At 44.1% G+C, this 25,415-nt stretch overlaps 3 protein-coding genes and 1 pseudogene across 6 annotated transcripts in view; 2 read left to right on the forward strand and 2 right to left on the reverse strand.

Moving 5' to 3' along the window:
* The window catches only part of CDC25C (cell division cycle 25C), a 35,347-nt gene extending 24,516 nt beyond the window's left edge, over positions 1-10,831 (reverse strand). Inside the window, exons 1-9 of one of the 3 annotated variants that reach the window (XM_043912878.1) lie at positions 10,765-10,831; positions 10,475-10,547; positions 9,678-9,883; positions 8,702-8,796; positions 7,942-7,987; positions 6,363-6,396; positions 6,168-6,257; positions 5,130-5,198; positions 2,043-2,201 (exon numbers count right to left, since the gene is read on the reverse strand). In XM_043912878.1, coding sequence (XP_043768813.1) covers positions 2,043-2,201; positions 5,130-5,198; positions 6,168-6,257; positions 6,363-6,396; positions 7,942-7,987; positions 8,702-8,796; positions 9,678-9,871 — 687 coding nt within the window. In that variant the 5' untranslated portion in view covers positions 9,872-9,883; positions 10,475-10,547; positions 10,765-10,831. The other 2 variants (XM_043912879.1, XM_043912880.1) reach the window with 2 other exon arrangements.
* On the reverse strand, positions 154-1,611 carry LOC122700187 (annotated as a pseudogene).
* A 214-nt stretch (positions 10,832-11,045) lies between the features above and the next one.
* On the forward strand, positions 11,046-15,213 carry LOC122700188 (oocyte-specific histone RNA stem-loop-binding protein 2-like). 2 transcript variants are annotated; one of them, XM_043912888.1, is made up of 6 exons: positions 11,046-11,230; positions 12,234-12,314; positions 12,421-12,525; positions 13,369-13,512; positions 13,655-13,763; positions 14,586-15,213. In XM_043912888.1, exons 1-5 carry the CDS (start codon positions 11,187-11,189, stop codon positions 13,749-13,751), a joined length of 471 nt encoding a protein of 156 aa, XP_043768823.1. In that variant the 5' UTR covers positions 11,046-11,186; the 3' UTR covers positions 13,752-13,763; positions 14,586-15,213. The 2 variants fall into 2 exon arrangements, with proteins under 2 accessions (XP_043768823.1, XP_043768822.1); XM_043912887.1 differs by having other exon boundaries at positions 11,076-11,230; positions 12,219-12,314; positions 14,586-14,743.
* Positions 15,214-15,801: 588 nt separating this feature from the next.
* FAM53C (family with sequence similarity 53 member C) lies at positions 15,802-25,360 on the forward strand. The gene is made up of 5 exons (XM_043912882.1): positions 15,802-15,991; positions 18,858-19,087; positions 19,471-19,528; positions 20,689-21,473; positions 22,397-25,360. The coding sequence occupies exons 2-5, from the start codon at positions 19,010-19,012 to the stop codon at positions 22,652-22,654; spliced, it is 1,179 nt and encodes a 392-aa protein (XP_043768817.1). The 5' UTR covers positions 15,802-15,991; positions 18,858-19,009; the 3' UTR covers positions 22,655-25,360.
* The last annotated feature ends 55 nt before the right edge of the window (positions 25,361-25,415 follow it).

Raw genomic sequence — 25,415 nt, forward strand, 5'->3', positions numbered from 1 at the left:
TGGACTGGTTTGATCTCCTTGCAGTCTTAAAAGGGACTTTTAAGAGTCTTTTCCTACACCATAGTTCAAAAGCATCAATTCTTCAGTGCTCAGCTTTCTTTATAGGGGCTATGCTCAGTAAATCTTTTTTTAATTTAAAAAAAAAATTTTTTTTTCAATTTGTTTCAATTGTTTATTAACAGACCAGATTACAAAAATAATCCTGGTAGATACCTTAGTTCATCCTTCTAATACACCTGTTGTTCTGGTCTTCCCTGTTGCCAGCATCTCCACCGTCTACAAAATGGGTGGTCTTTTTCTTCATTCCACCTCGTGGAGAACACAATTTAAAGGACCACAGGAAGTTGTTTGCTTCTTTGAAACGTTTTCTAACAGTATAGATCTCATGAATCAGATCCTCCATGCAGATGATTCCGTATTTCCCAAGAGATCGAGCAATCAATGCGTTGTCTGTCAGGGCATTCGCTTTTTGTTGATTTTGCCATAACCACACTTGTAGATCAATTCATTTACAGACTTCAGATTTGGGTACCCCCATGCAATGTATGGCTCCACAATTCTCAGCATGTTAATTGATGCCTTGTTGAGCTTCACAAAGATGCCATTGAAAATCTGCCGGAGGCGAAGGAGCTACAGCACTTCGAACCTTTGGGCTCACACCGTTGATACCTCTGATCCTGATGACAAATGCCAATTTGGGTTCCGCGGGTACATAGAAATTGCCGGCTTTTGTGCCATCTGAGCCATTCGAATTTCAGTTCTGTACATCTGCCTGTATTCCTTGTGGTAATGCTTAGCTTTTACATAAATAAGCTTCCTCCTTGCCTTTCGAAGCATCTTTGGGGCAAACTTCTTTCTCAGGCACTTGACCTTAAGCTCTGCGAAATTCTTTCGCTTTTTCTTAAGGGTTTCTGGCACAGCAGGAATCTTCTTTTTCTTCTCTTCTGCACCCTCCATGGTTTCAGCCGGGAAAGAGGCTCAGTAAATCTTTAATCCAATTTTCTACTGATGGGTGAGGCTGTGTTCCCTTCCTGTTGTTTGACCTAAGACCAAACTATTGTAGGGGTAATGAAGATAATGGCAACCTCCTTCAAAAGGACTTATGCCTGCACTGTTGTATTCATTGCCCCTGACCATGCAGTAGGCCACTATTGATCCACACCTCCGCCGAGGACTCCTGGACACTCATGGCAAGTCTGGCTCAGTCTCTTGCGGGGACACTGCTTCTTTTTCCTGGGCCCTGGTGCACACAAGGTTTTGTCTGTGCCCCCCAAGAGTCTGTTTCCAGTCCTGTGGAAGTTCTGTTATCAAATCCCACTGGCCTCTAAAGTCAAATTCCCTGGGGGTTCTCAGTCCCTTTGCCAGATCCCCAAATTGGGAAATCTGTTGTGGGTCCTAGAACTTTCTTAACAGTCTACATGTAAAGATGGCAGAGTAGAAGAACATACGCTCATCTTCTCCTACAAAAACTCCAAAACTGCAACTCATTGCTGGACAACCATTGACAGGAGAATGTTGGATCCCACCAAAAAAAGCAAACCCCTGCACATATTTGTTTCAAAGAAAGGAAGTTGACTCAGAAAATCAAAATGCAAAAAAAAAAAGAGAGAGAGAAACTCTAAATGCCTAAGAAAGCATCTTTGACATATCAGCATATTGCTGATAACACAGGCTTCATATATTCCTCTTAGTGATATGGAGAGGATAAAAGAAGACAAAAAGATATACTCTAAAACATTTGAAAAATTATCCTAAACATATTTTATCTATTACTATTATTCTGGAGCTATCTTTTACACCAGATTACACTGATGGTGATTTACTCAAACTGCTAACAAACCGTCTCACCAGCAGTTAATATTCCCATGATGACCTGACACTCTATCAGTCAGGTAACCCTTAGAGTATAGAGACCATATTTTCTTGATCTCTTCAGACCTACCACATAGTGCAGTGGCTGCAACATATTAGAGACAAAATTTTATTTATTCAAGAATGAAGGAACTTAAAAAACACAAAGATACTATCAGAGAGTATTTTACCTTGGCCTTTTCTTGATCTTCCAGTGAAAACTCCATCAATTCATCTGATATCTCTTCTGCCTGATCTTCTGCTAGCTCTGGATTTTTATGTAATTTTGAAACTGTAGTAATGGGACTGCCCAGATGTTTCATTTCACTTTCCACCAAGTTTCCATTATCCTACAAAGTATATTGACAATATTAAAAACTATCTAGGACTCTTAACTTATAACAATATACAAATATTAACTCAGAATGAATCAAAGACCTAAATGTAAGAGCTAAAACTATAAAACTCTTAGAAGAAAATAGTATGAGGTAAGCTTTATGACATTGGATTTGGCAATGATTCCTTGAATATTATATAAAAGCACGGGGGGGTGGGAAGCACAAGGAACAAAAGAAAAATAGGATAAACTGGACTTCATCAAAATTAAAAACCTTTGTACATCAAAGAATATTATTAAAAAACTGAAAAGGTAACCTATAGGAGAAAATATTTGCCAATCACATATCTGATAAGAGGTTAATATTCAAGACACACAAAGAACTTCCAAAACTCAACAACAACAAAAGCAACAATAATAACAGAAACAAATAGGACTTGAATAGACATTTATTGAAAAAAGATATACAAATGACCAACCACCATATGAAAAGATGCACAATATAACTAGTCGTAATGGAAATGCAAATCACAACCACAGAGATACTACTTTGTACCTATTAGGAAAGCTACAAGCAAACAAAAAAACAGAAAATAACAAGTGTCAGCAAGGATATGGAGAAGTTGGAACCATGTACATTGTTGTAGGAAATGTCAAATGATGTAGCTGCTATGGATAATGGTATGGTGGTTCTACCAAAAAATTAAACATACAATTACCATGTATGATCCAGCAATTCTATTTTTTGGTATATACTCCAAAGAATTGAAAGTAGGGATTTAAACAGATATTTTTATATTAATGTTCATAGCAGCATTATTCACAATAGCTAAAAGGTGCAAACAAACCAAATATCCATCAACAGAATAATGCATAAACAAAATGTGGTATATCCATATAATAGAATATTATCCAGCCATAAAAAGAAATGAAATTCTAATGCATGTTACAGTATGGATGAACCTTGAAGATATTATGCTAAGGAAGATAAGCCAGACAGAAAAGGCCAAATATTGTATTATTCTACTTACATGAAGCAGTACCTAGAGCAGTCAAATTCACAGAGACAGAAAGTAGACTAAAGGTTACCAGAGGGAGAAAGGGGAAGTTATTGTTTAATGGGCGACTTCCCTGTGGCTCAGTGGTAAAGAATCCGCCTACAACGGAGAAGACACAGGTTCAATACCTGGGTCATGAAGATCCCTAAGAGAAGGAAATGGCAATTCACTCCAGTATTCTTGCCTGGGAAATCCCATGGACAAAGGAGCCTGGTGGGCTACAGTCCATGGGAGTCACAACAGTCAGACACAATTCAGAGACTAAACCACCACCACCATTATTTAGTGAGCAGAGAGCTTCTGTTTTTAATGATAAAAAAATTCTGAAATGGATAGTGAACATACTTAATGTTGCGAACATACTTAATGCCACTGGACTGTACACAAAAATGGTTCAGATGGTAAATGTTACGTATATTTTACTATATTAAAAAAAATTACACATGCATATACTAACAGCTATCTAGCAATTTACTATGCTCCAAGTCTTGCCTTACTCCAAGATATGAAAAATCTGAAACATGCTCAACTTTATCTCCTCAGTATGGGGCATATTAAAATGCCTTCCCCAGAGTGTTGAGATTAGGATCCAAATCTCTGGAGTATATCAAGTCCACGGTTTATTAAAAACAAGTGATGTTATATACCTGAAACTAACACAACCTTGTAAATCAAATATACTTCAATTAAACAAACACAATAACAAGTGAGCACCTGTTTAACTTAAAACTCCAGTAGCTAAATGGACAAAGGACACAATCATTCACTAGAGAAAATATACATGGCTAAGGGACATGAAATCATTACTAATTATTTTTAACATAAAACATTTTACCCATCTAATTAGCAAATTTTTTAAAGTGGTAACAAATCATTTATCCAAATGAGCTATGGATTGCTCATGAAAATGTAAATTCTTAAAAAAAAAAAAAAAGAAAATGTAAATTCTTAGAACTTTATTTGGAAAGGAATTGGCAATATGTATCAAAAATCTTAAAAATATTTAAACCCTTTAATCTAGTAATTATAATATTTGGTACTAATCCTAAATAAAAAAATTGTTAACAGGCAAAATTTGTGCTCAGGAATTTACACAATATCATTATTTGTAAAAGCAAAATGTATATACCCATAAGTGCCCAACAATCGGGATGTACTTATATAAATTACAGTTCAATTATTAGAATAAAAGCATCCATTAAGAACTGCTTACTGAGAATATAAAGTTATATATACAATATGACCTCAACTTTGCAAAACTATACACATCGTTAAAAGATTGAAAGCAATGAGGTAAACGTTGATAGTTTTTCTCTATGAGGTAGCTATTTTCTTTTTTATGGTTTACTATATTTTTTACACAGTTTTCACAATGGGCACACAGTACTTTTAAAATTGACAAAGAGGGGGTGCATGCATGCTCAGTTGCTTCAGTTGTGTCTGACTGACTCTTGAGGACCCCATGGACTGTGGCCAGCCAGGCTCCTCTGTCCATGGGATTCTCCAGGCAAGAATACTGGAGTGGGTTGCCATGCCCTCCTCCAGAGGATCTTCCCAACTAGAGATTGAAACCACATCTCCTGCATTCCAGACAGATTCTTTACCCACTGAGCCACCTGGAAGCCATGAGAAAGAGGAGGGAAACACTTAAAGAATAAAGGAGAAATGCTTTAAAAGCCCAAGAATTTATTCTTCTTCTTAAACTTGAACATAAAAAGATCAGAGGACATGTCTCCTCCCTTTCCTTGCTCAAAGGTTACTTCTCCAACCCCTTTTCTCACTCAAGTCAGCTAAGAAAATTCAAAGGGCCAGAAATCCAGATCTGCAATCCTCTACTCCACAACACCTCAGTTGATTGTTGAGGATGATGTCCGGTGACTCACCAGTAGAGAAAGAGGAGACCTCAGGTTCCTGGGTACCCACCACGCCAGGGGCTTTGAAGTGCTCTTTTCCTGCATAAGAAAAACTACACTGGCTGAAAGAAGAGGTGTCAGCAGACTCTGCCAAAAACATTTCATCTGATGAAGCCATGGATAACCCTCACAAAACACAGTACATGTAATCAAGGTTGACCACATATCCTGAAAATACAAATTATGGTTTGGATTTGATGTATGGTGTATAAAACAGCATGCTCTGAGGGTACTGATTTTATGATCATAAGCCAAAGGGAGGGAGGAAAAAGGGAGATGGACAGGGGAAGGAGTGATGAGATTTTTAAATAGTGATTATAAACAGAGAGTAGAACAGTATTAATTCAAGAAAAAGCTGATTAGGACTGCCAAAAAACATGGGCATAACTTAGGCAATGTGAGCAAAGAAGAACAGCAGCTATCATTTATACATACTGACCTGGAGAAAAGGATAGGAGGACAGGAAAAGCAAAAAGATGGTTAGAAAAGGGGATTAATGAAGGGATTAGTTAGAGAATTATTTTAGCTATTATATAGCTTTGGAGAAGCTAGTTTCAACTTGGGAACTGAAGGATGATCTGAGACTCAGACAAAAAAGGACAATGACTTCCTCAGAATAGGGGCTAAGAAGCTAGACTAAGAGGGAAATAAGAAATTAAGAAACCTAGACTTGTATGTGAAGCCATGCAATGAATATGTGAACAAGTTATGTAAATTATCCCTGTGTTTTAAGTCCTAAATTTTTTACATTACAATCAACTGAACATGAGTAATAATGATGACCTGCTGTGGAAGACTGGAAGCCAGGTTTCCATACTAGGATCAAACCTTAAATGGAAAAAAAACAAACAAACTATAAAGAATTTTTTTTCCTCTAGTGTTGCAATTTGCTTGTCAAGCATACTGAAGCACAGACAGCTCTAAGTCTCATAGTGATACTCATGAGTTAGTTGCTCTACTCAAAGGAATAAAACTACTAATGGACCTAGGTTTCCATTAAACACTCACATTTTCCTTATTTGCAGATGAGCCACATACTGCGTCTTTCTTCCTGCAGCCACGGTCCAAGGCATTCGGAGTGCTACAAAACAGCTGTGTCTACAAGAGATTGTTTTCAAAGAACATCCGGCATCCTCAAGCTAAGCTGGAAATCCTCTGCCTCCCACCTGACAAACCCAAACCCAAGAAAGATGAGTTACTCACTGGGCTACATTTTATAAGATGTTGGTGGTAATTCCTGTAGATCAAAAAAAGAAAAACTGCCAGTCATTCAAACCTCAAACACGATTTGGTTATTCTTCAGTGACTCGGGACATCCCACCTTTCTTTTCTTGCGCTCTAGGAGACCTGTACCTAATTGATGTCTCTTCCAATAACAATATATAGGGTGTTCTCTGTGGTAAATAACAAGACATTGAGTGACATCCTGGGGATGAGGACCTCACCTCACTGACATAACCATATATAGATATGCATCAAAGATGATGACTTTGTCCTATATCTTATATAGACACAATTTACAATTTGCTAATTTTTCAGCATGGACTATTGGGAGTTAATATTTATTTTTATGGATTTCTATCCTCCCTCCCCAGACTTCATCTAGTCTACCTGGGTTAGGACATATAAGCAATTCAAAGAAAATAAAAGCAATATAAAGTAAAATTTTCACATGTATTGATTAAAAATACTCACGGAGAGTCTTCCCTAGTGCACAAAGAGGCACCTAATTTATCTAAACTTTGAAGAATAAAGTTACAAAAATATTCAAACAATCAAATGGAAAATTCATGATAAAGTACTTTTCATTCCTTGAGTACTCTCTAACTGAACATTTTTCTAAGATCTTCAATAAAGAATCTTCAATAGTAATAATAAAAAACATTGTAAAATGCAGCATATGTATTAGGTATACATCTTCATTTAATCCTCACAGGAGTCATTTATGAAAAGTGCTATTATCTCCATTATTATTATTTCTTTATTACAAATAAACTGAGGTTCCTTGAGGTTAAGAAACTTGTCAAAGTAAGTTGATGAAGCAGTAAGACACTGAAATCCAGACACTCTGATTCCAGAGCCTGCACTCTGCTGCACTTTTGAACACTAAGATTTAGTACTACTCACATGCAGATAACAGCCTCCATCTAAGTTCAGTATACCATTCTCTTCCATTTTAAAGACAATACTGATTGTATGTGAGGGTTAAAATAAATAGCCTTCATTTTCACAACACTTTTTATATAATAATCTACTATTTTTTATTTATTTTATTTTTTGGTTGCATTGGGTCTTTGTTGCTGCCTGCAGACTTTCTCTAATTGCAACAAGCGGGGGCTACTCTTCATTGCAATGCTCAGGCTTCTCATTGCAGTGCTTTTCGTCTTGCAGAGCACAGGCTCTAGGTGCATGGGCATCAGCAGGTGCGGCATGCAGGCTCAGTAGGTGTGACTCTGGGCTCTAGAGCACAGGCTCAAAAGTTGTGGTACATGGGCTTACTTGCTCTACAGTATGTGGAATTTCCCCAGACCAGGGATCAAACCTAAGTCTCCTGCATTGGTAGGTGGATTTCCATCCACTGTGCCTCCAGGGAAGTCCCTCACAACACAATTTCGATTTTGGAAACTTAAAATATCTTTCAAGGGAAGAATCGACTCCTTCAAGCCCCCTTACACCTAAGGTGAAACATTCTCTATAGAGTCTGCATGGGATAAAATCCCTAGGCCAGTGCTGAGAAGGCTTTAATACTTTAGTACGGGATTCATTTAGCAAAAGAACTTACATTCTAGCTAACTGTACTTGCTCAGGTCCTGTAGACTCCAAATGACCTGCAATCAGATGTAAAGAGTTATTCTTGTTCATGTATTTTGTCTTTCCTTCTAATTTTCATTACCAGTGAGCCGTATTAATTTCAAAAGCTGAACTTTTAAACACAAAGGCTCTTGATAAACACCAATTTCATGATACAAGGTACCATGGTACAAGTTCATGGAAACTTGAAAATCTGCACGTGTCACATAAAGGAAAATTTCTCGGTAATAGTGCATTATGCTAACCTACAGAGATTTTTTCATCAGTAGAAAGGAAAATTTATCACTCAGGAAATATGAAATTAGAACAAATACCAAAATGGTTGACTAGTAAAACACATTCCTTTGGGGTACACACCCTATAAAAACACATAAGAATTAGTTGACAAAGCACTTCTTTATGTTGGCTTCTTTGTCTCTGCTGAAATTAGACTGGGGCATAAAACTTATCATCTTTAACTAGCACTTTCATTCCCACAATCAATCAACAAAATATTCCTTCTTGTCTAACTTTCTCAATGCAAAGTGACTCCTACTCGGGTCAATTCTCTTCCCATTGGCTGAATCATTCTTCTCAAAAATCCTCTAGGTACTCGAAGAATTTCATCCTCAAGGCTCTCTGTCTACTTTTTTTTTTTATCCACTTTTACCACCTTCCATCTCTATCATACTACTGTCCTCTCCCATAACAATTATTCTTTCCCTTGAGGCCTTTACTTCCCTTTTCCCTACCAGTTTCATCAAGGTCTGCAGAAGCAGTAAGCTGAGTGGCAGACATCTCCCCGCTGCTAAGATTCGAAAGATCAAGGCAACGTTTTGGGGTTCCTCTGTTGAGACATAATAATACATCAAGTTTCCCACTGGGTTATAATATCCTAAAAAGCAAAAATCACATTATCCTCTTCATTTGAAATACCCCTCCCTGACTACCACATAAAACAGTCTTCAAATAAATCTGATTTTTGGAAACACGTCAGACTAGGCTTGAGAAAAATCTCCCACCTTTTCTCTACTCCAATAATACCTCATTTTCTCCTCATCAACATGTTGAATCAAGGTAATTTAAGAAAAGGGCTGAGGTGGGTCTTGACTTCTCATCTTTTGCCCTGAGCACCATGAGCACACAGATTTTATTTCTCCCTGGAGTCTTCAGTACTTCTCTGACTTCCAACTTTGCTGGCTAGTTGAGGCATCAGAGCATGGCATTACCAGAATTTAAAGTACAATAGGGGCTTCCCTGGTAGCTCGGTGGTAAAGGATCCATCTGTCAATGCAGGAGTTTTGGGTTAAATCCCTGATTTGGGAAGATCCCCTGGAGAAGAAAATGGCAACCCACTCCAGTATTACTGCCTGGGAAACACCACGGACAGAGGAGCCTCACCAGCTACAGTCCATGGGGATGCAAAAGAACTGGGCACTAGCAACTAAACAACAAAAGTAATGTTAACTGTAGTACTTATAAAGTGACAACTCATGTGATGCAATAGTTTTCAAAGACTTTCCTCATCATTTGATTCTATATGATCCTAGTAAGAGAGTAAGGGATTATTATTTCTATGTCACAGAAAAGAAGCCTTAGACTCAAAACTGTCAAATGGTTAGTCAAGGACAGTAGCTTAACCCTTATCTCTGAACCAGGATAATTTTTAAAAAACCCAAAAACTGTTTAGAAGAGCAAAGGAGATGTGAAAAGAAAAGGTAGATTTACCCAGACAAAATGCTTAGGTTTGCAGAGTCACCAAAAAGTTTCTTCTCCACTGGAGTTCTAGGGAGATCTGAACTGATGGAAAAGGAGGCATCTCTCTCAAGAAGCAGGTTTAATATCTTCCTCTGATTGGACCTAAAACTAGGTCCTGAGGCAAGGCTTCCCTCCTCTCTTTTGGATGAGAATTCTGCAGACATGGTCTCCAAGTTCTAAGAAAAAACAAAACCTAGCTAAGAGACAAGGCTTCCCAGATGGCTCAGCGGTAAAAGAATCCGCCTGCCAATGCAGGACACGTGGGTTGGATCCCTGAGTGGGTAAGATCCCTTGGGGGAGGAAATGGCAACCCACTCTAGTATTCTTGTCTGGGAAATCCCATGGACAGAGGAGCCTGGTGGACTGCAGTCCATAGGGTGGCAAAAGAGTCGGACTCTACTAAACAACACAAGAGAGGGAAAACGTCACCTACACAACCTCCTCCACCCTTTCCAGTTGCAACCAAATGAACCAATATTGGAGAAGGGGGCATTCCCAAACGGTGAATCACAGATTGGCCTGAAGGTGAAATAGCACTTGCCGGAAGCGGCTTGGCCTTTCCATTGGAATCTTAACTTACAGAAAGGCAATCTCGGGGTTTTGAAGATGAAATGAAAAGAGGCCTTTGACTTGTTAGGGGCCACACAGTTCATGACTCCTGACAGGAAGGAACTCAGGTCTTCTAACTCGCGATAATACCTGTTTTGTCCCCCTAAACACCGTTCGCGAGGCCCGTGATTCTGTGGAGGACACAGTTCCAGGCTTACCTCAGGTTTGAGTCCGAGACTTGCCTTCAGGAGCAATGAAAGTAGGCAGGGAAATCAGACACAAGCGAAGATTCTAGAAGAATTAAAGAAAATCTGAGGTAAAGGCGGCGATTTAACCAGACATCTATGCCTCTCGACCAGATAGGCCAGGGTCGGGTTTTGCCGCTTCTCTCTGCAGACGGTTGACGTTACAGCCTCAGAGTAAGATTAACAGCCAAAAGCCTTGACCATTCAAACCTTCCGCCTTCCCAAAAACCTATCACGCTCGCCTCAGAGCTGCGTCAGCCTACCCCCGCGCACCCGCGTAGACCCGCTGGGCCAATCTTTTGCCTCCTACATCACGCGGGGCGTGAGCTGTTCGGAAGGATGTTTGCCCCGCCCCACAGGCCAGCAGGCTTCCGATTAGACTACCTCTGCTTTGGGCCAGCCCCTAGCTAAGCCCCGCCCCATAGGGAGGTTGGCCCCTCATTGGCTCTCCCTCTGGCCAATCACCACACCCTTTCTGAGCTCTCCTTTCCTTCGGCCCCTTCAGCCCCTTCAACCCCGGGACATTTAAATTGCTCCATGCTAGCGACGACCACTCCCTAGGATAAGACCTGGAGGAATTCATTTATGTGGGAGGATGTTTTAAATGGGTTGTGTTTTTTTCCCTTGCTTCTCTCTCGTGCCGTTACGTGGACCTTTCCTTATTTTTGCTAGCCTTTCCCTATAGATGGAACATTTGCAGCCAGGGTGGCAGATGTTGCGGCAAGACAGGTGTGTGTATTTATGATGAGTAGCACTGGCCCCTTCCAAGAGCTTTCCTGGGTCCGTGACCCTTTTAAGCGCGCAGCATCTGAGACACTAGGTTTGTGAGGTAAAAGAAATTTCTTTTCAAGGAAAGAATCATCTCATGGCGTAATCCTTATCAGAGTCCAAAGGATCCCAAACTTTGGTTGTTTGTGGAAATTTGAACATTGACTAGGTGGTTATTATTGTTAAGTCGTTCAGTGGCGTCTGACTCTTTGGGACTCCATGAACTGCAGCACGCCAGGCTTCCCTGTCCTTCACCATCTTCCACAGTTTGCTGAAACTCATGTTCCTTAAGTCAGTGATGCTATCCTACCATCTCTCTCATCCTCTGTCTAGACGGTATTAAGAATTTATTCTTAATGTTGGGGGTTTGCTTTTAAATAATCCTGTGGGATTGGTGGTGAGTATAGATGAAACAAGATTGGCCATGAGTACTGGGTCATGGGTAACTAGGAGGTCCATGATATCCAGTGATCTCAAAGTTTAATCTATATACTAATCACCTGTGGATCTTGCTAAAATGCATACTCTGGTTCACTAGATCTGGTTACCAAGATTCTACACTTCTAACAAGTTCTCAGCTGATGCTAATGCAGCTGGTCCTGGGTCAAACTTTGAGTAGCAGAGGATTATGCTATTTGTGTATTTGAAATTTTCCATAATAAAAAATGTTTAAAATAACCTTGGAAGCTCTTTAAAATATAACTTCCCAAAGTGATAATTCAATAGGTCTAGAGTGAGGCTGAGAAATTATCAAGGCACCCATAAGCTACCCACAGAAATGGCTTACAGACCACACTCAGAGAAACAAATTAGAAATGCAACCTTTATCTTTGAGAGACAGTGAGTCAGGAATATAACCTGTATCTGGTGCCAGGATCTTGGTAGTGTAGTGGCTGAGAGGTATAGTATAGTTAGCTGGGTTTTATCCTAATACCCTTTTCATCTGTAGAATCTGCTTCCCCAGAAAGAAGGTGTGTGAAGAGTCCTTATCCTCCAGGATAGAGATGATGAGTGTGGGAGTCAGTACAGAGCCCTGCCATGCCAGGTAAGTTTGACAATCAGGCTGGAGATTAAGGGAATGTGGGAAGAGCTGGTTTCTGCTTTGATGACTATCATAACACTTCTTGGGACCACTGTCTACGTCTTTATAGGTGGGAGCTAGAGACAGATGCAACTGTCCTACAGCGGCGGCAAAAGCAGATAGATTATGGCAAGCGCACACCTGGTTACCAGTGCTTTCTGCAGCAGGTCCCCAAGTGAGTGCAGTTGTGGGTAGTCACAAGAGTGTCAACCACATGGCTTTTCTTCAATGTCAGATGATGGAAAGATACTAAAATCCCACAAAGTTGCAACATTACTAAATTATCCTATAATCTAGTCCCCCAAATAAATTTCCAAGATTTTTTTTTTAAATGGAATAAGTTATACTTGACCCATAAGACTTCTCAAGCTCTATTCGTGTTTGCTAATGAATTTTTTTTCTTCCATTTTCACCTCATGCCTCCATGCGCGTGCATAAATTACTTCAGTTGTACTTCAGTTGACTCTTTTCGACCCTATGAACCCCAGCCCCAGGAGATTCCCTCTGTCTGTGGGATTCTCCAAACATGAATATTGGAGTGGGTTGCCATGCCCGCCTCCAGGGGATCTTCCTGACCCAGGGATCGAACCTGCCTTTCTTACATCTCCTGCATTGACAGGAGGGTTCTTTACCATTAGTGCCACCTGGGAAGGCCCATGCCTCCATCTGACTGTTAATTACAACATACCTGCCTAATTACATGTAAGCTTACAAGCATATATACAAATTAATGAATGAAAAGGTAGAATATGTTTTAAAGAGATGTCAAATACTTTCCTCTCTATCTATCTTGACTAGTGAGGGACTTGGAATATCTAATTTAGCTTACCCAGAAGAAAGAATATTAGAGAGTTGGGAAGTTTCATGTTTAATCCAATTTAAACATTTTCTTTGGATTGAGGACATTGATCTTACCTCATTCTCAGGAAATCCCTAATGAGTCTCCTAATTCACCATAATAAGCAGTAAGTTGTGCCCCTTGGCCTTGACCTTAGTCTGACACATTTGTCATTTATAGGGCACAGCGACAGCCAGGACTTCACCCTCAAACACCAAACAAGAACAGGAGGTACAGCCGTCGCTCCTGGGATGCCCAGATCAGGAAGTGGAGAAGAGCCCTACATTCCTGGGACCCTCCCAGCCAGCCTCTGCAGGTTGAGGGGTGTGTGCACTATTCCTTGTTCCTTCCTTGAGTGGTGGACTAAGCCTTATCTCTCCCCACTTTGCAGAGGTTTCATTTTCACTGGCTGAAAAGGGAGAGTCTGAATGAAGTGCACATTTCTCTGACTCTGCTGCCTTCCTAGGTGTGGAATGGACAATTTCTTAGAGCCAACCGATTCCACCCCTTTGGATGACTGGGTCCAGGCCCTGGAACCCTCAGAGAATCAGGATGAAGACTAGGAGGGAGCCCAGGTAGTATCCTCTGCTGAAACCCACTGGAACAGGGTCAGAGATGGGGTCTAGCCCAGGAGGTCACAATTATGATAGGGCTCAAGGTAGTAGCCCAAGAACAAAAGAAGGAAAATGGTACAGCAAGGGGGGAAATATGCAGAATGCAAGTAAAAAAAAAAAACACAAACAAAAAAAAACCTTGAACCAAAAGTGGCATAAAGAGATCTGGTTATAGTTAGAAATGGGGAAGAGGCTGGGCTGCACTGGGGACACTGTTTTATACTTGATGAAATGGGTGTCATTTTCCTTTGAATCAAGACCTGAAATTTGATTTGCAGGGTTTGGTTGTTTTAAGTGTTTCAAATTTGCAAATGCACCAATGCTAACTTCTTATACTCAATCACTTACCTTTAGTAAGCATGATATTTTATTATTAAATAAAAAGGGAGATTTACCTAGTGGTGAAGCCCAAGGGCTTTAGAGTCTCAGACAGCTTTTTAATACTACCATTGTCTACCACATGGGTAGCTACTTAACCTCTCTTGCTGTTTCATCTGTCAAACAAGGAAATTTTCTCTCATCTGATGATTGTAAACAAAAATGAGAATACATATTTAAAGTACGCAGCACAGTGCCTGGCACATAAACGCTCCATAGCAGCAATTACTGGAAACCGTGTCCTCTACACTTCATGGTCCCTGACCCTTCTTTTGCCAAGGGGAAATGTGCAGGGCAAACAAATGTGCAGGCCAAACAAATGTGCAGTGTATCTCCCATCACACCCCCCTGCTCTGCGTATTTTCTTGATAACTACCTCACTTTCCCTTTACTCTTCTTTTTCAGTTTGCAGATTTGGTCGCTCCTGCCTTCTCTGTCTTTCTGAGGAAGATTCCCACCACTGGCTCTACCTTTGAGCTGGTCACAATTACTTATCTGCCCCAGACTTCAGCGGTGCATAAAATATTTAGGGAAAACGTGTCTTTTAGGGGACTTCTTGCTGAATGTAATAGTGAAGATTACTTGCAGTACTTCTGCTTTCCAATTGATTAAAAATCTAAAACTCTGTCCTACAAAGTGATCATAACACGAAGTCATTGTTTAAAACCTCTCCTTTCCCCATGTTTTACCCTCTGTCTAAACCTTCTTTGATAGCTGATACTCAAATTTACTTAAGAGCCAGAAACCACCTAGCTGTTCCACAACCTCTTCACCTACCAACTGCTGCATTCAGTCTCTTCAAAAAGGACTTAAACTTTGAGTAGGAGGCAGTGGTAGCGATGGAGATTTAATAAAAGGTGCTTTCCTCTCCCTGAAGAGGAATATAGCACTATCAATATCTTTTCCCCCAGAGACCTGTTTCCTCCCTCCCAGAAAGGTTTAAAGGGGTCCAGCTGCAACTACCGTACTTTCCCCTCTCCCCCCTCCCCCACGCAAGCAACTGAACCGCCTATGATGTCATAATCACAATCCCATTACCTCATCCTGCTGGGGGTGGGGGCATAGAGGGAGGAGAAGGAGTGAACAGCCCTGGGCCCTCGTCGGATTTACAGTATTTTGAGTGACAGCTAACTACACAACCAAGTGGGAACGGCCCGCAACCGTTACAGGTCCTGGGTTTATAAGGTTCGAGCCGATCCGGCCGCTGGAAGAGGGGCTCCTGGGACTCAGAGCAGGCCCTAAATCGCCGCTTGGACTACGCCTCCCAGAAGCCTTCACGACGCGGACGGGTCCTCTGCTGGGGGAAGGGGGATTCCTTCAGAGCCGAGGCCGTAGAGAGTGGGGGCAGGAGAACAGGTGAGAGGAACCCTGGCTAATTCCGTGACGCTGCCGGAATCGAGTTGGGGGCTGTCCGTGGGCTGATATAGTAGCAGAGGGCGGGGGCAATGGCTTTGTTTACCTTCGACCAACACGGCCTCCCCCGCGGGTTTCGATATTTGCGTTCGACTGGCCCAGTCCACCTTCTGCAATATTTTGCAGGGGGTGACTTCCTAGGGAGGAAACCACCCTCATCGCTAAATCAAAGAGCCCGGCCTCTTTCCGACGGCGTTAGCCAAGAAAGACTTTGCGAGAAAAACGACGCGGGGCTCCAGCCTCCGCGGACGGTTCAGGGGGGTTGTCCTAACCCAAGCAATCTCTCCACTCTCCTCAGGGGCCCGTTGGTTCACGCCGGAGCCTTTTAAGGGCACCGTGGGGCGAACCGAGCGCTCAGAGCTGCTCCGGCCGCGGCCCTGGGAACTGGAGGAGCCGCGGTAGGTGGCGGAGGGCAGGTGGCGCTGGGGCCTCGGGGCGGGCGCCTAGACCGTCCCTCCCTCCTTCCCTCTTTCCCCTCCCCCAGCCCGTCCGCCCGCGAGGCACGGCCTCGCTGGCCGCCTCCGCGGGGAGAGCACGGGACCCGGTGGGGGAGGGGGTGGCGGAGTGTTAAGTCCCAGACCCTCCCGTCCCCTGTGTCCTGAGTTCGCTTCCCCGCGTCCAGATGATGGGAGCTGATTGGGAACAGGCGAGCGACAGCCCCCCTGAGCGTGCCCCGGCGCCCTCCCCCCGACCCCAAGGGGCTAGCGGATGCCCCATGCCCCACCCCGCGGGGACAGGCAGAGCAACCGATGGAGAGGTTGAGGATTGGAGAGGGGGGCCTAGCCTTTTGCTTCTTCATTGGGGTGGGGGGAGGGGTGCTCCCACTTGTCACCCCTATGCCCACCGGTGCCATATGGAGAAAAAGCAGTCAGGTCCCCACATACCTGTTCGTGTGCCTCCCTGCCTCATGTTTTTCTTCAGTCTCCCCCAGAGCTGTGGGACTGGGACCTAGGGGGAAGGTCTCCAGGGGTTTTTGACTGTCTTCTTCCTTGGCCTGACTTGATCCTAGGTTATCCAGGTTTCAGCACAACCTCAGCATCCCTGAAACCCTTATGTCAGGGGTTACTGCCACCCAGTGGGGTGGGGGTCCAACCTTTATTTGAGGGAGAGGTGATGGTGCAGAGAAAGCTTGAATTGAGAGTTGGGCCTGGTGGGGTTTGAGGGAGTGCCTAGCGGCCTGCTGCTCTGTGTTGGGCTTAGCCCCATGCCAGTTGTTAAGCTGAGAAGTTTTAACTTGTTTAGTGAACGTTCAGGGCTGTCTGTGCCCCTCAGATACACAAAATGGAAGGGGAAGGAAGGCGGCAAGAGAGGGCTTCTTACACTTTTTTCTCTGCCTGCCTGAGAAAGAGGAGGCCCCTCGCGGAGCTGGTTTGCCTTCTTTTGTGTCCTGATTTGATTCCTTATGGCTTCCGTTCTGTTCCCCCTCTCAGCCTGGCCTGTTTTAGGAAACTCAGACTGAAAGTATCAGTTGCGTGGTGGTAGTTGCATTGTTCTAATTACCGCCGTGTGTGGTCACATCCCAACAATTAAAATGCAGAAAAACACAAAATCACTCTCTTGATCCCAGAGAGGGCTGGAAGTTTGCTATTTGGCCAAATGCCTCATGAAAACCTTGAAAGAGTTTGCTGCATTCCCTGCTCCTCATGGCTGGTCAGCCTGAGGCCTGGGGTCTCTGGGGGTAAAAGCCTGCCTTAGGTTTCCTCTCTGGTTGGTCTTTGAGGGCAGAGTTAAGAAACCAAGAGCAGAAGTGATACAAGCTTTAGTTTCTCCTACAAGAATGGGGGAAGCAGCTGAAGGGAGCGCTCAGGAAACTGGAACTTCAGGGTAGTAATAATAATTATGCATGAAAATGTTATTTAACTACAGTGGTGGTTGACTTCTCCTGCCTCCTTTTTGCCTAAACTCCAAGTACATCGAAGTGTGTTTCTTTGCTTTTCTTTGTGGTCTGCCTCCCTCTGAGGTGGAAATGGAGTAGAAGGGATCCTCCCCCCCCTTTTTTTTTTTGGCCAGAGTTGAAAGTTATCTGCCCTCAAGGTCAAGCCTTTTGGGCTTTTCTTGGCATGTGAGTGAGGGAGGTTGATACCCAGCCAAATAAATCTACCCAATTGCCTTCTTCATCTTAATATTATCACTTGTAGCACCCTGAGGCTTTGTAGAGCAACAAATAGGAAGGGTGAGAAACGGCAGTCTGTGTGGACTTCTGATTTGTACAGGCCAAGTGGTATACTTATGTTTTGATATTTTGCATTATATTATCCCTGTGACAGATTAAGATGATTCTGCCCATTTTTCATATGGGTAAACTGAGGGAAAGAAAAGTTTGATGATTTGCCAAGACCATCACAGCAAATCAGATTTGATTTCTTGATAGTTTGTTCTCTCTGCTAGCAAATGCTCCTTATACTATCTGATTGCCGTCTGCCTGCTGGTCATTTCTGGGAATAGGCAGAACAGTATGGAAATGTTAGATTAACTTCCCCTCCTCCTCCCTTGATCGAGGTCCCTCAGGCAATTGTGTGGGCTTGAAGCCTGTTCTCTGATAGAATTAGTTTGCTTCTACTGTAATTGACCATGAGAAAGAGTCTTTGATTAATTGTATTCATGGTCTTTGAGTCAAATCAGGCTAAAAACTTTTTTTGAATGAAGTTGGAGTTGTTGTTTTTAACATCTATAGAGTTGAAATGTGAATGGAATTACCCTGGTAGCATTTCCTTATCTTCTTATAAGAGAGTACGTACAGTATCTGTTGGAGAACAATAATATAATATCAGCTGTTCGGGATAAAGGAGAATATAATACCTTGTTTACTCTGGTTTGAAGTAGAAAGTCATTCCTACAACCACTGCACTGTTACTATTTCTGTAGTTTAGGAAAAGGCTACCTCTCCTTGCTTTTGACTGGAAGATAAAATATTGAACTAATCAGGATGGAAATAACAATGTGGGCATTTCTCTCATTTGAGCTGTTTTCCAAGTGGTGCTGGTATTTTGGGTAGGCAGAGCAGAGCACGAACCAGGTTAGGAGTGGCAAATAGGTTTCAACTTGCTTGCCAACTCCATTTTATTATACTGGTTATCCGGAGTGCCAAGTTGAGAATGTTTCTGAGGCTATGTTTAGGCTTAGCCGGAAAGAGCTGTGATCAGTTGATGATGTCTGCCAGAGGCCTGACATAGGGATGCTGGGGTATGTGTGCCATGCATTTTCCATCTCTGGACTAGGTACATCTCTAATATAACTTGGGGCTGATCCATCTGTAATTGGCAGACTCAGCAGGCATGACTGGAGAGGGAAGTCCTAATGGTGCTAGAATGGTGCTGCAGTGGCAGAAGACGGCTCACGAGTGAGGTCTGGAAGAACAACAGGGAAGACATCCATCATTCGCTCCAAAGTGTGCAAGTCAAATCCCGGGGAGAATCATGATAACCCTGATCACTGAGCAGCTACAGAAGCAGACTCTGGATGAGCTGAAATGCACACGCTTCAGCATCAGTCTGGTAAAGACAGTCTTCCCACTTCTTTAGGAGCCCCTTGCCCTTTTTTCTGAGGCTATTTGTTGTTACTACTTCACCCTTGTCCTGTGCTGTATGAATCATGGTACTTGTACTGGATGTGCCCACTAAAGACTCAAAACCCAGCCCAAAAGGAGGGGGGCAGGGATTTCTTTACTGTTAAGAGAAGGGACACTAAAATTTGGGTGGAGAAGGGTTTGAGATACTGGAAGATGTGAATTATTTTACTCACTAACTGGGAGGACAAGAAGAGAACACTTAGGTGTCCCTAATATCCCTATAGCCCATGAATTGCAGGGGTGAGCTGAAAGGGCTTCGTGGAACTCTGTCCTGATCTTGAATCATGATGGATATTCTCTGTCTCTTAGCCTTTGCCTGATCATGCAGACATCTCCAACTGTGGGAACCCTTTCCAGCTTGTGTCTGGTAAGACATTGTGTGTATATTTGTGTGTATGTCCATGCCTCCATCCACATGTTTCTTTTATTGGTTTTCCGTAACCAGGTCTAGCTAGCCTGCCTCCACAATTTTCTTACCAGGGTCAGCTGCTGAGATTGGTGCTTGTCTCCATTTTATTGCACCAGTATGGGAGTTATCTGTTTACCTTGCTCTTATTCTAGCCTTGTGGGAACTTTTATAATGTAATTTTTTGAGTAGGCAATACAGTCACATTTCAAATTTTTTTAAATAGGAAAAGTGTTAAACTGAAAAAAGTCCCCCTTCCTTTTCTATCTCCCCAGCTTCTATCACCTCCCTAAAAGTAACTCCTGTTATTAGTTTCTTGTCTATTCAACCAGAGTTTTTGTTTTTGCTTTTTTACAAATAGAAGCAAATATAAATGTAAATTTTTTTTTATTCCCACTCTTTTAACACAAAAGGTTGCATTCTGTATATTTGGAACTTTCTTTTTAAACTAATCATAATAAGACTAGAAGATCTTTCCATGTAAGTATGTTGAGTGTTTCCTTGTGGGTGGCCAGACCCAGAGGAACACAGGCACCATCAAAGGCCTTTCTCAGTGTACCCTCCCCACCCTTGGCCTTCACTAGGAATACAAATGATCTCTTACCTGCTTGATCACCCTGTCTTGGTGCTTTGACACATAGGAAAGGTAAAGGCTAAGGACGGACAGTGTAGGCCAGCTTTCCGCAACTCAGGGCTGGGGGGTTAGGGGAGCAAAGTAGAGCTGGGTGGAGTGGAGTGAAAGATCAGCATGGCACACACACCTTCGCTTCTCTTGACTCATTCTACCTTTGAGAGGGATTCGCAGGCAGTTTATGATTCTATATTTTTAGTTTCAGGTGGTTCCTCATAACAGAGGCACTATAGTCTACTGGGTAAAAGACCTAGCTTTAGCATCAGACAAATCTGGTTCTGAACCCTGCTTTGGTCATTTGATTCCTGCATAACTGTTGGCAAGTTACGGAACTTCTCTCATCTGTGAAATGGGGGTAGTGATAGTACCTAACTCATGAAGTTTAGGGGAAACCTCACATAAAGTGCTCACTATGTTTTCTAGCACATAGTAAGCTCTTGAAAATATATTAGCTATCATTAATTCTATATTTATTATGAATGCCTTCCAGAAGGTGCTTCCTGGAGGGGCCTGCCCCACTGTTCCTGTGCCGAGTTCCAGGATAGCCTCAACCTCAGCTACCACCCCTCAGGCTTGAGCCTGCACCTCAGACCACCCAGCCCGGGAAGTTCCCCACAGGAGCAGTCCCTCTCCCAAGTCCTAAGCCCTGAGCCCCCAGACCCAGAAAAGCTTCCTGTGCCCCCTGCCCCTCCATCCAAGAGGCACTGCCGCTCACTCTCAGTGCCCGTGGACCTGTCTCGCTGGCAGCCAGTGTGGCGGCCTGCCCCCTCCAAGCTGTGGACTCCCATCAAGCACCGGGGCAGTGGTGGAGGGGGTGGGCCGCAGGTGCCTCACCAGAGCCCCCCGAAGCGGGTCTCCAGCCTCAGGTTCCTCCAAGCTCCCAGTGCCTCTTCTCAATGTGCCCCAGCCCACAGACCCTACAGCCCCCCTTTCTTCAGCCTGGCCCTAGCCCAAGATTCCTCTCAGCCCTCTGCCGCCTCCCCGCAAAGTGGCTCCTGGGAGAGTGATGCTGAGTCCCTGTCACCTTGCCCACCCCAACGCCGCTTCTCCCTGTCACCCAGCCTGGGCCCACAGGCAAGCCGCTTCTTGCCCTCTGCCCGGAGCTCCCCTGCATCCTCCCCAGAGCTGCCCTGGCGACCTCGAGGCCTGCGCAATCTTCCCCGAAGCCGCTCACAGCCTTGTGATCTTGATGCCCGCAAAGCTGGGGTCAAGCGGCGCCACGAGGAGGACCCTCGGCGGCTGCGGCCTTCCTTGGACTTCGACAAGATGAATCAGGTGGGACTGGCAAGACCAGGGAAGCTAGGATGGGAGTAGTGAAGACTGTTCCATTTTCACTTGCGAGGTGTTCTCTAGTTCCAGGCCCTCCTGACGTGGCCTCCCCTGGTGCTCCTGTCTGCCTGAGCCTTTGCTGAGGGTGGTCTACCATCTCAATTTGCCCAGGATTATCCTGGTTTTAGTATTGAAAGTCCTGTGTCCTGTGAAATTCCTGTTCTGGGGGTTCCAGAGAAACTTAGTGGACCCATGTTAAACCTTCCAACAGAGATCCCAGATTGTCCTACCGGAGGCATCTTCCCTCCTTAGGCATGGCTCAGAAAAACCCAATCATTAGTGCCTTGCCCCTTCTCATGCATGGCTGGTTTTGTCCCTTGCCCTTCACTGCTTCACGTGGGCCTGTGAGGGCTTAAGTAAAATAGGCTGCTGCATCATTCATTCGCTCAACAAATGTTTTTTGTCTTCCCAGTAGTGAGTACAGTTGTTGTAGGCACTTGTCCACTCTTTTCATATTCTTCCTTCTAGACCACTGGGTCATAAACCACTTTGAGAACTTACTTATTCATAGTCATTCATTCAAGCAGTCAACAGTTATTGAATACCTATTATGTAACAGACTCCGACTAGGCACTGGCAATATAGGAGTGAAACAAGCCATCAGTCAGTATTCCTACACACATGAAGTTTATAAACAGGCTTCTAATTTTGAATCTGATAGAAACTATGGGCTCTTTTCCTCAGAAAAATATGCATGTACACTAAATTTTCAAAATTTTATCTGGGAGTTCATGACCTCACCCTAATGCATAGGACTCCTGCCTTCAAGGGTAACCAAGAGGGATACTTTGAAATACAGCTTGGGCAAGGTTCTCTGGGAAGTTAATATCTTTCTTTGCCTTAATTTTGTTTGTTTGTTTGTTTGACAGAAACCATACTCAGGAGGTCTCTGTCTCCAAGAAACAGCCCGGGAAGGCAGCAGTATCTCTCCACCATGGTTCATGGCCTGCAGCCCCCCACCCCTCTCTGCTTCCTGCAGCCCCATTGGGGGTTCCTCCCAGGTGCTGAGTGAAAGCGAAGAGGAAGAGGAGGGGGCCGTGCGGTGGGGGCGGCAGGCGCTGAGCAAGCGGACACTGTGCCAGCAGGACTTTGGGGACCTGGACTTGAATCTGATTGAGGAGAACTAAAACTGAGAGGCTACTTCCTGGGGCTACACAGACTGACTCTCTTACGGCTACTAACAAGTGTCGAGGTCCCAAGGCCGGGGGCCCAGCCTGGGAATGGGGGTGAATGGAGGGCTCCGACTCAGGGCAGCCGGAAATCTTCTCGCTCCAGGAAGCTCGACCATGCCGAGAGACTGGCCGGGACAAGATAAACGGAGCTGGTGGCGGGAGGGACAGCCCCAGAGCAGACCCTTCCCATGGCGGCCCTGAGTGTGAGTATCCCTGCCACCGAGAAAGCAATGGGCAGGGACGGAAGGGGTCTGCCGACCCCAGCTCGGGGAATTTCACTAGCCCCTTTGCTTCAAAGGGCACTTGTGTCTTAGAATTTGGCCAGGGTGGGGGGTTCATTCAGCCTCCTTGGAGAAATTGTGTGAGAGTGTGTGAGTGCATGAGAGTGCTCGAGGAAAGGTGTGTTTGGGTAGCCTTAGGGAAGGAAGGCAGTTGCTCCCTAACAGCAGAGCACCACAGTACTCCCAGGATCTTGGGTTTTCACGGGACAGCAGGCTTGTTCTAGGAGTTGGGGTTCTAAGGAGCTCTGGAAGCAAGCTTGTAATCTGTTAGCAACAGTGGCTCTGCAAAGGATTCTATTTGGAGGTCCTCAACTAATGGTCTTTTCCTCAGGCCCACACCTCCTCCAGATAGATCTAGTATTGGCTGGAGAGAGTGCTGCATATTGATTCTGAGCTGGCTTTTTTTTTCTCATCAGATTGCCAAGGCTGGGTACAACTTGCCTGTCTCCTTCACTAAGTAGATGCAAGCACATGTGGGCAGTTAAGGCAGGGCTGAAGGGCTCCATCTCTTTCTTTCCCTCCCTACTGATGGGACCTCTTTTCCCTCTTACTTTCTGCCCTTTGAGGGTCAAGAAGAAGGAAGGAAGCCCCTGTATGGAGGCTGACCTGCAGCAGAAGTAGTGTTCAGTCCCCAGCAGGCATAGGTGAGTGCACCCCAGCACTGCCCTTTGGAAGCAGACTGTAGAGAAACTCATTATAAGATCCAGGCCTAGCCATTTTTTCTGAGTTGGTTGAGAAAGAGGAAGGGGATGTCAGCATTTACTAGTTTGCTTGTCTTCCATTCCTGCCAGGAAATGTTTATTTGCCTCTAATTGGCCCTTAGAGACCTCCGAGAGGTTGAGGCTCACTGAGGGATTGGCTGAAGATGTGTAAAGCAGACTGTGAGAAGCAGCTGGGAGTTTGTTGTTGCTGGATTGAATTTCTTTTATTGTTTCACACCCACAACTTGGGCCCGGGCAACAGGTCTCAGTGGCCACACTGATGGGTTTAAGGATTTCAGAAGCTGTATAGAGCTGGCTCCAGGGGAGATACATACTGAAGCTGCCGCCATAATGGCTTTGAGGCTTTGTCCAGCTTTGCTTAGACCCTGCAGGACCAAATTGGACCTGCCCTTCCTGTTTATTGGAAGAAGGGCATTTTCCCAGGGTTTTGTAGGAACCAATTGCTCATGTTAGGGAAGAGGACCTATGTGTTTTCCTTATGGAATTGAACCTATGGTTTTCTGAGTCTCCCACATGTTGGATAGGCGCATCAGTGAGGCCCTAGCATCCTTGCCTCCACTCCCGAGGAGATGGCTATGTCTTCTTCAGCCTCCTGCCTTTAGAGGTTCTACCCCTGCAGGACTCCTTCCCTTCACCTGCTAGTTAGCACGAGTTACCAGTGAGCTACCAGGTCTGTAGGGGCCTGAGAGAGGTTCTCTGGAGAATCCAAGGAAACTGTGAGCCCAGGAGTTGCCCCTCCTTGGTCTTATCCCTCCCTTGGCTGTTCTCCCTCTTTAGGCCATAATTTCCCTGGTACCAGCTTCTTTTCCTCCTGGGGCATCCTCATCCCTGGGCTCTCTGCTGCAGATTGTGCCAGCTTACAATAGGCCACTGGTAATGTCAGGGGGTTCTCTGCAGGCCCAAAGCTGAAGAAGTGAGGGCAATAATTTCTGCCTCCAACCTGGCTTCCTCAAAGCCCTAGGGCACCATCCCTAAGGGAGAACGTCTATAGATGCCATATTTGAATTCCATTACTTTAAGATCTGGAAAGTTAAACTAGCTGGAGCTATTGTTTTGCTTCCTAATCTAAGTACCTGTGGTCCTTGGACAAGCCTTTTCGAGAAGTGGTTTATTTTGCTTTACACGGTAGATCTGTTCCAACAGTTCTGTATAAACCAAATGCTATTTTTCAAAGCATTTGGACTGCTGACCATTTAAAAGCAGCCTGTGATTGCTTCTTTTGTAAAGCAAGCAACCTCCCTCTACTTTAGCTGTTTTGACAATTTGGATTTTCACATATTGGGCTTACCCAGAGTGGAACACACCTCTGCAGTGGTTGACCCTGGGTAGACATCTGCATCTGTGTTGTGTGTGTGGTGTGGCTGATCAGTAGGTGAGTATTCCTGCGTGTGTGAGTGAAGCCACTCCCAGGCTGGTGCTCTCCTCCTGTGCCCGGTGACTGCCCACTGGCAGCTCCAGCTGCCCTTCACTCCCACCTGCTGCCAAAGTCCCTGTGCTAATGGGATTACAAATATAAAAAGTGGAAAAAATTTTTTCGTAAACTTTGTTTTATATTAAAAAAAATCCATAAGTCTGTGTGTGTTAAACATGAGGTCCTGCCTCTGTGGCTGTGTTTGAAAAAATAAAGTTTTATTAGAATAATCCATTTTCCCAAGCAACCTTGTGTACTATAGTGTCGTCTTCCTTTCTTCACAAAGAAAGGCAAGGAGGAAG

The sequence above is a fragment of the Cervus elaphus genome, chromosome 9 (assembly GCF_910594005.1).
Source record: "Cervus elaphus chromosome 9, mCerEla1.1, whole genome shotgun sequence".
NCBI lineage: Eukaryota > Metazoa > Chordata > Mammalia > Artiodactyla > Cervidae > Cervus > Cervus elaphus.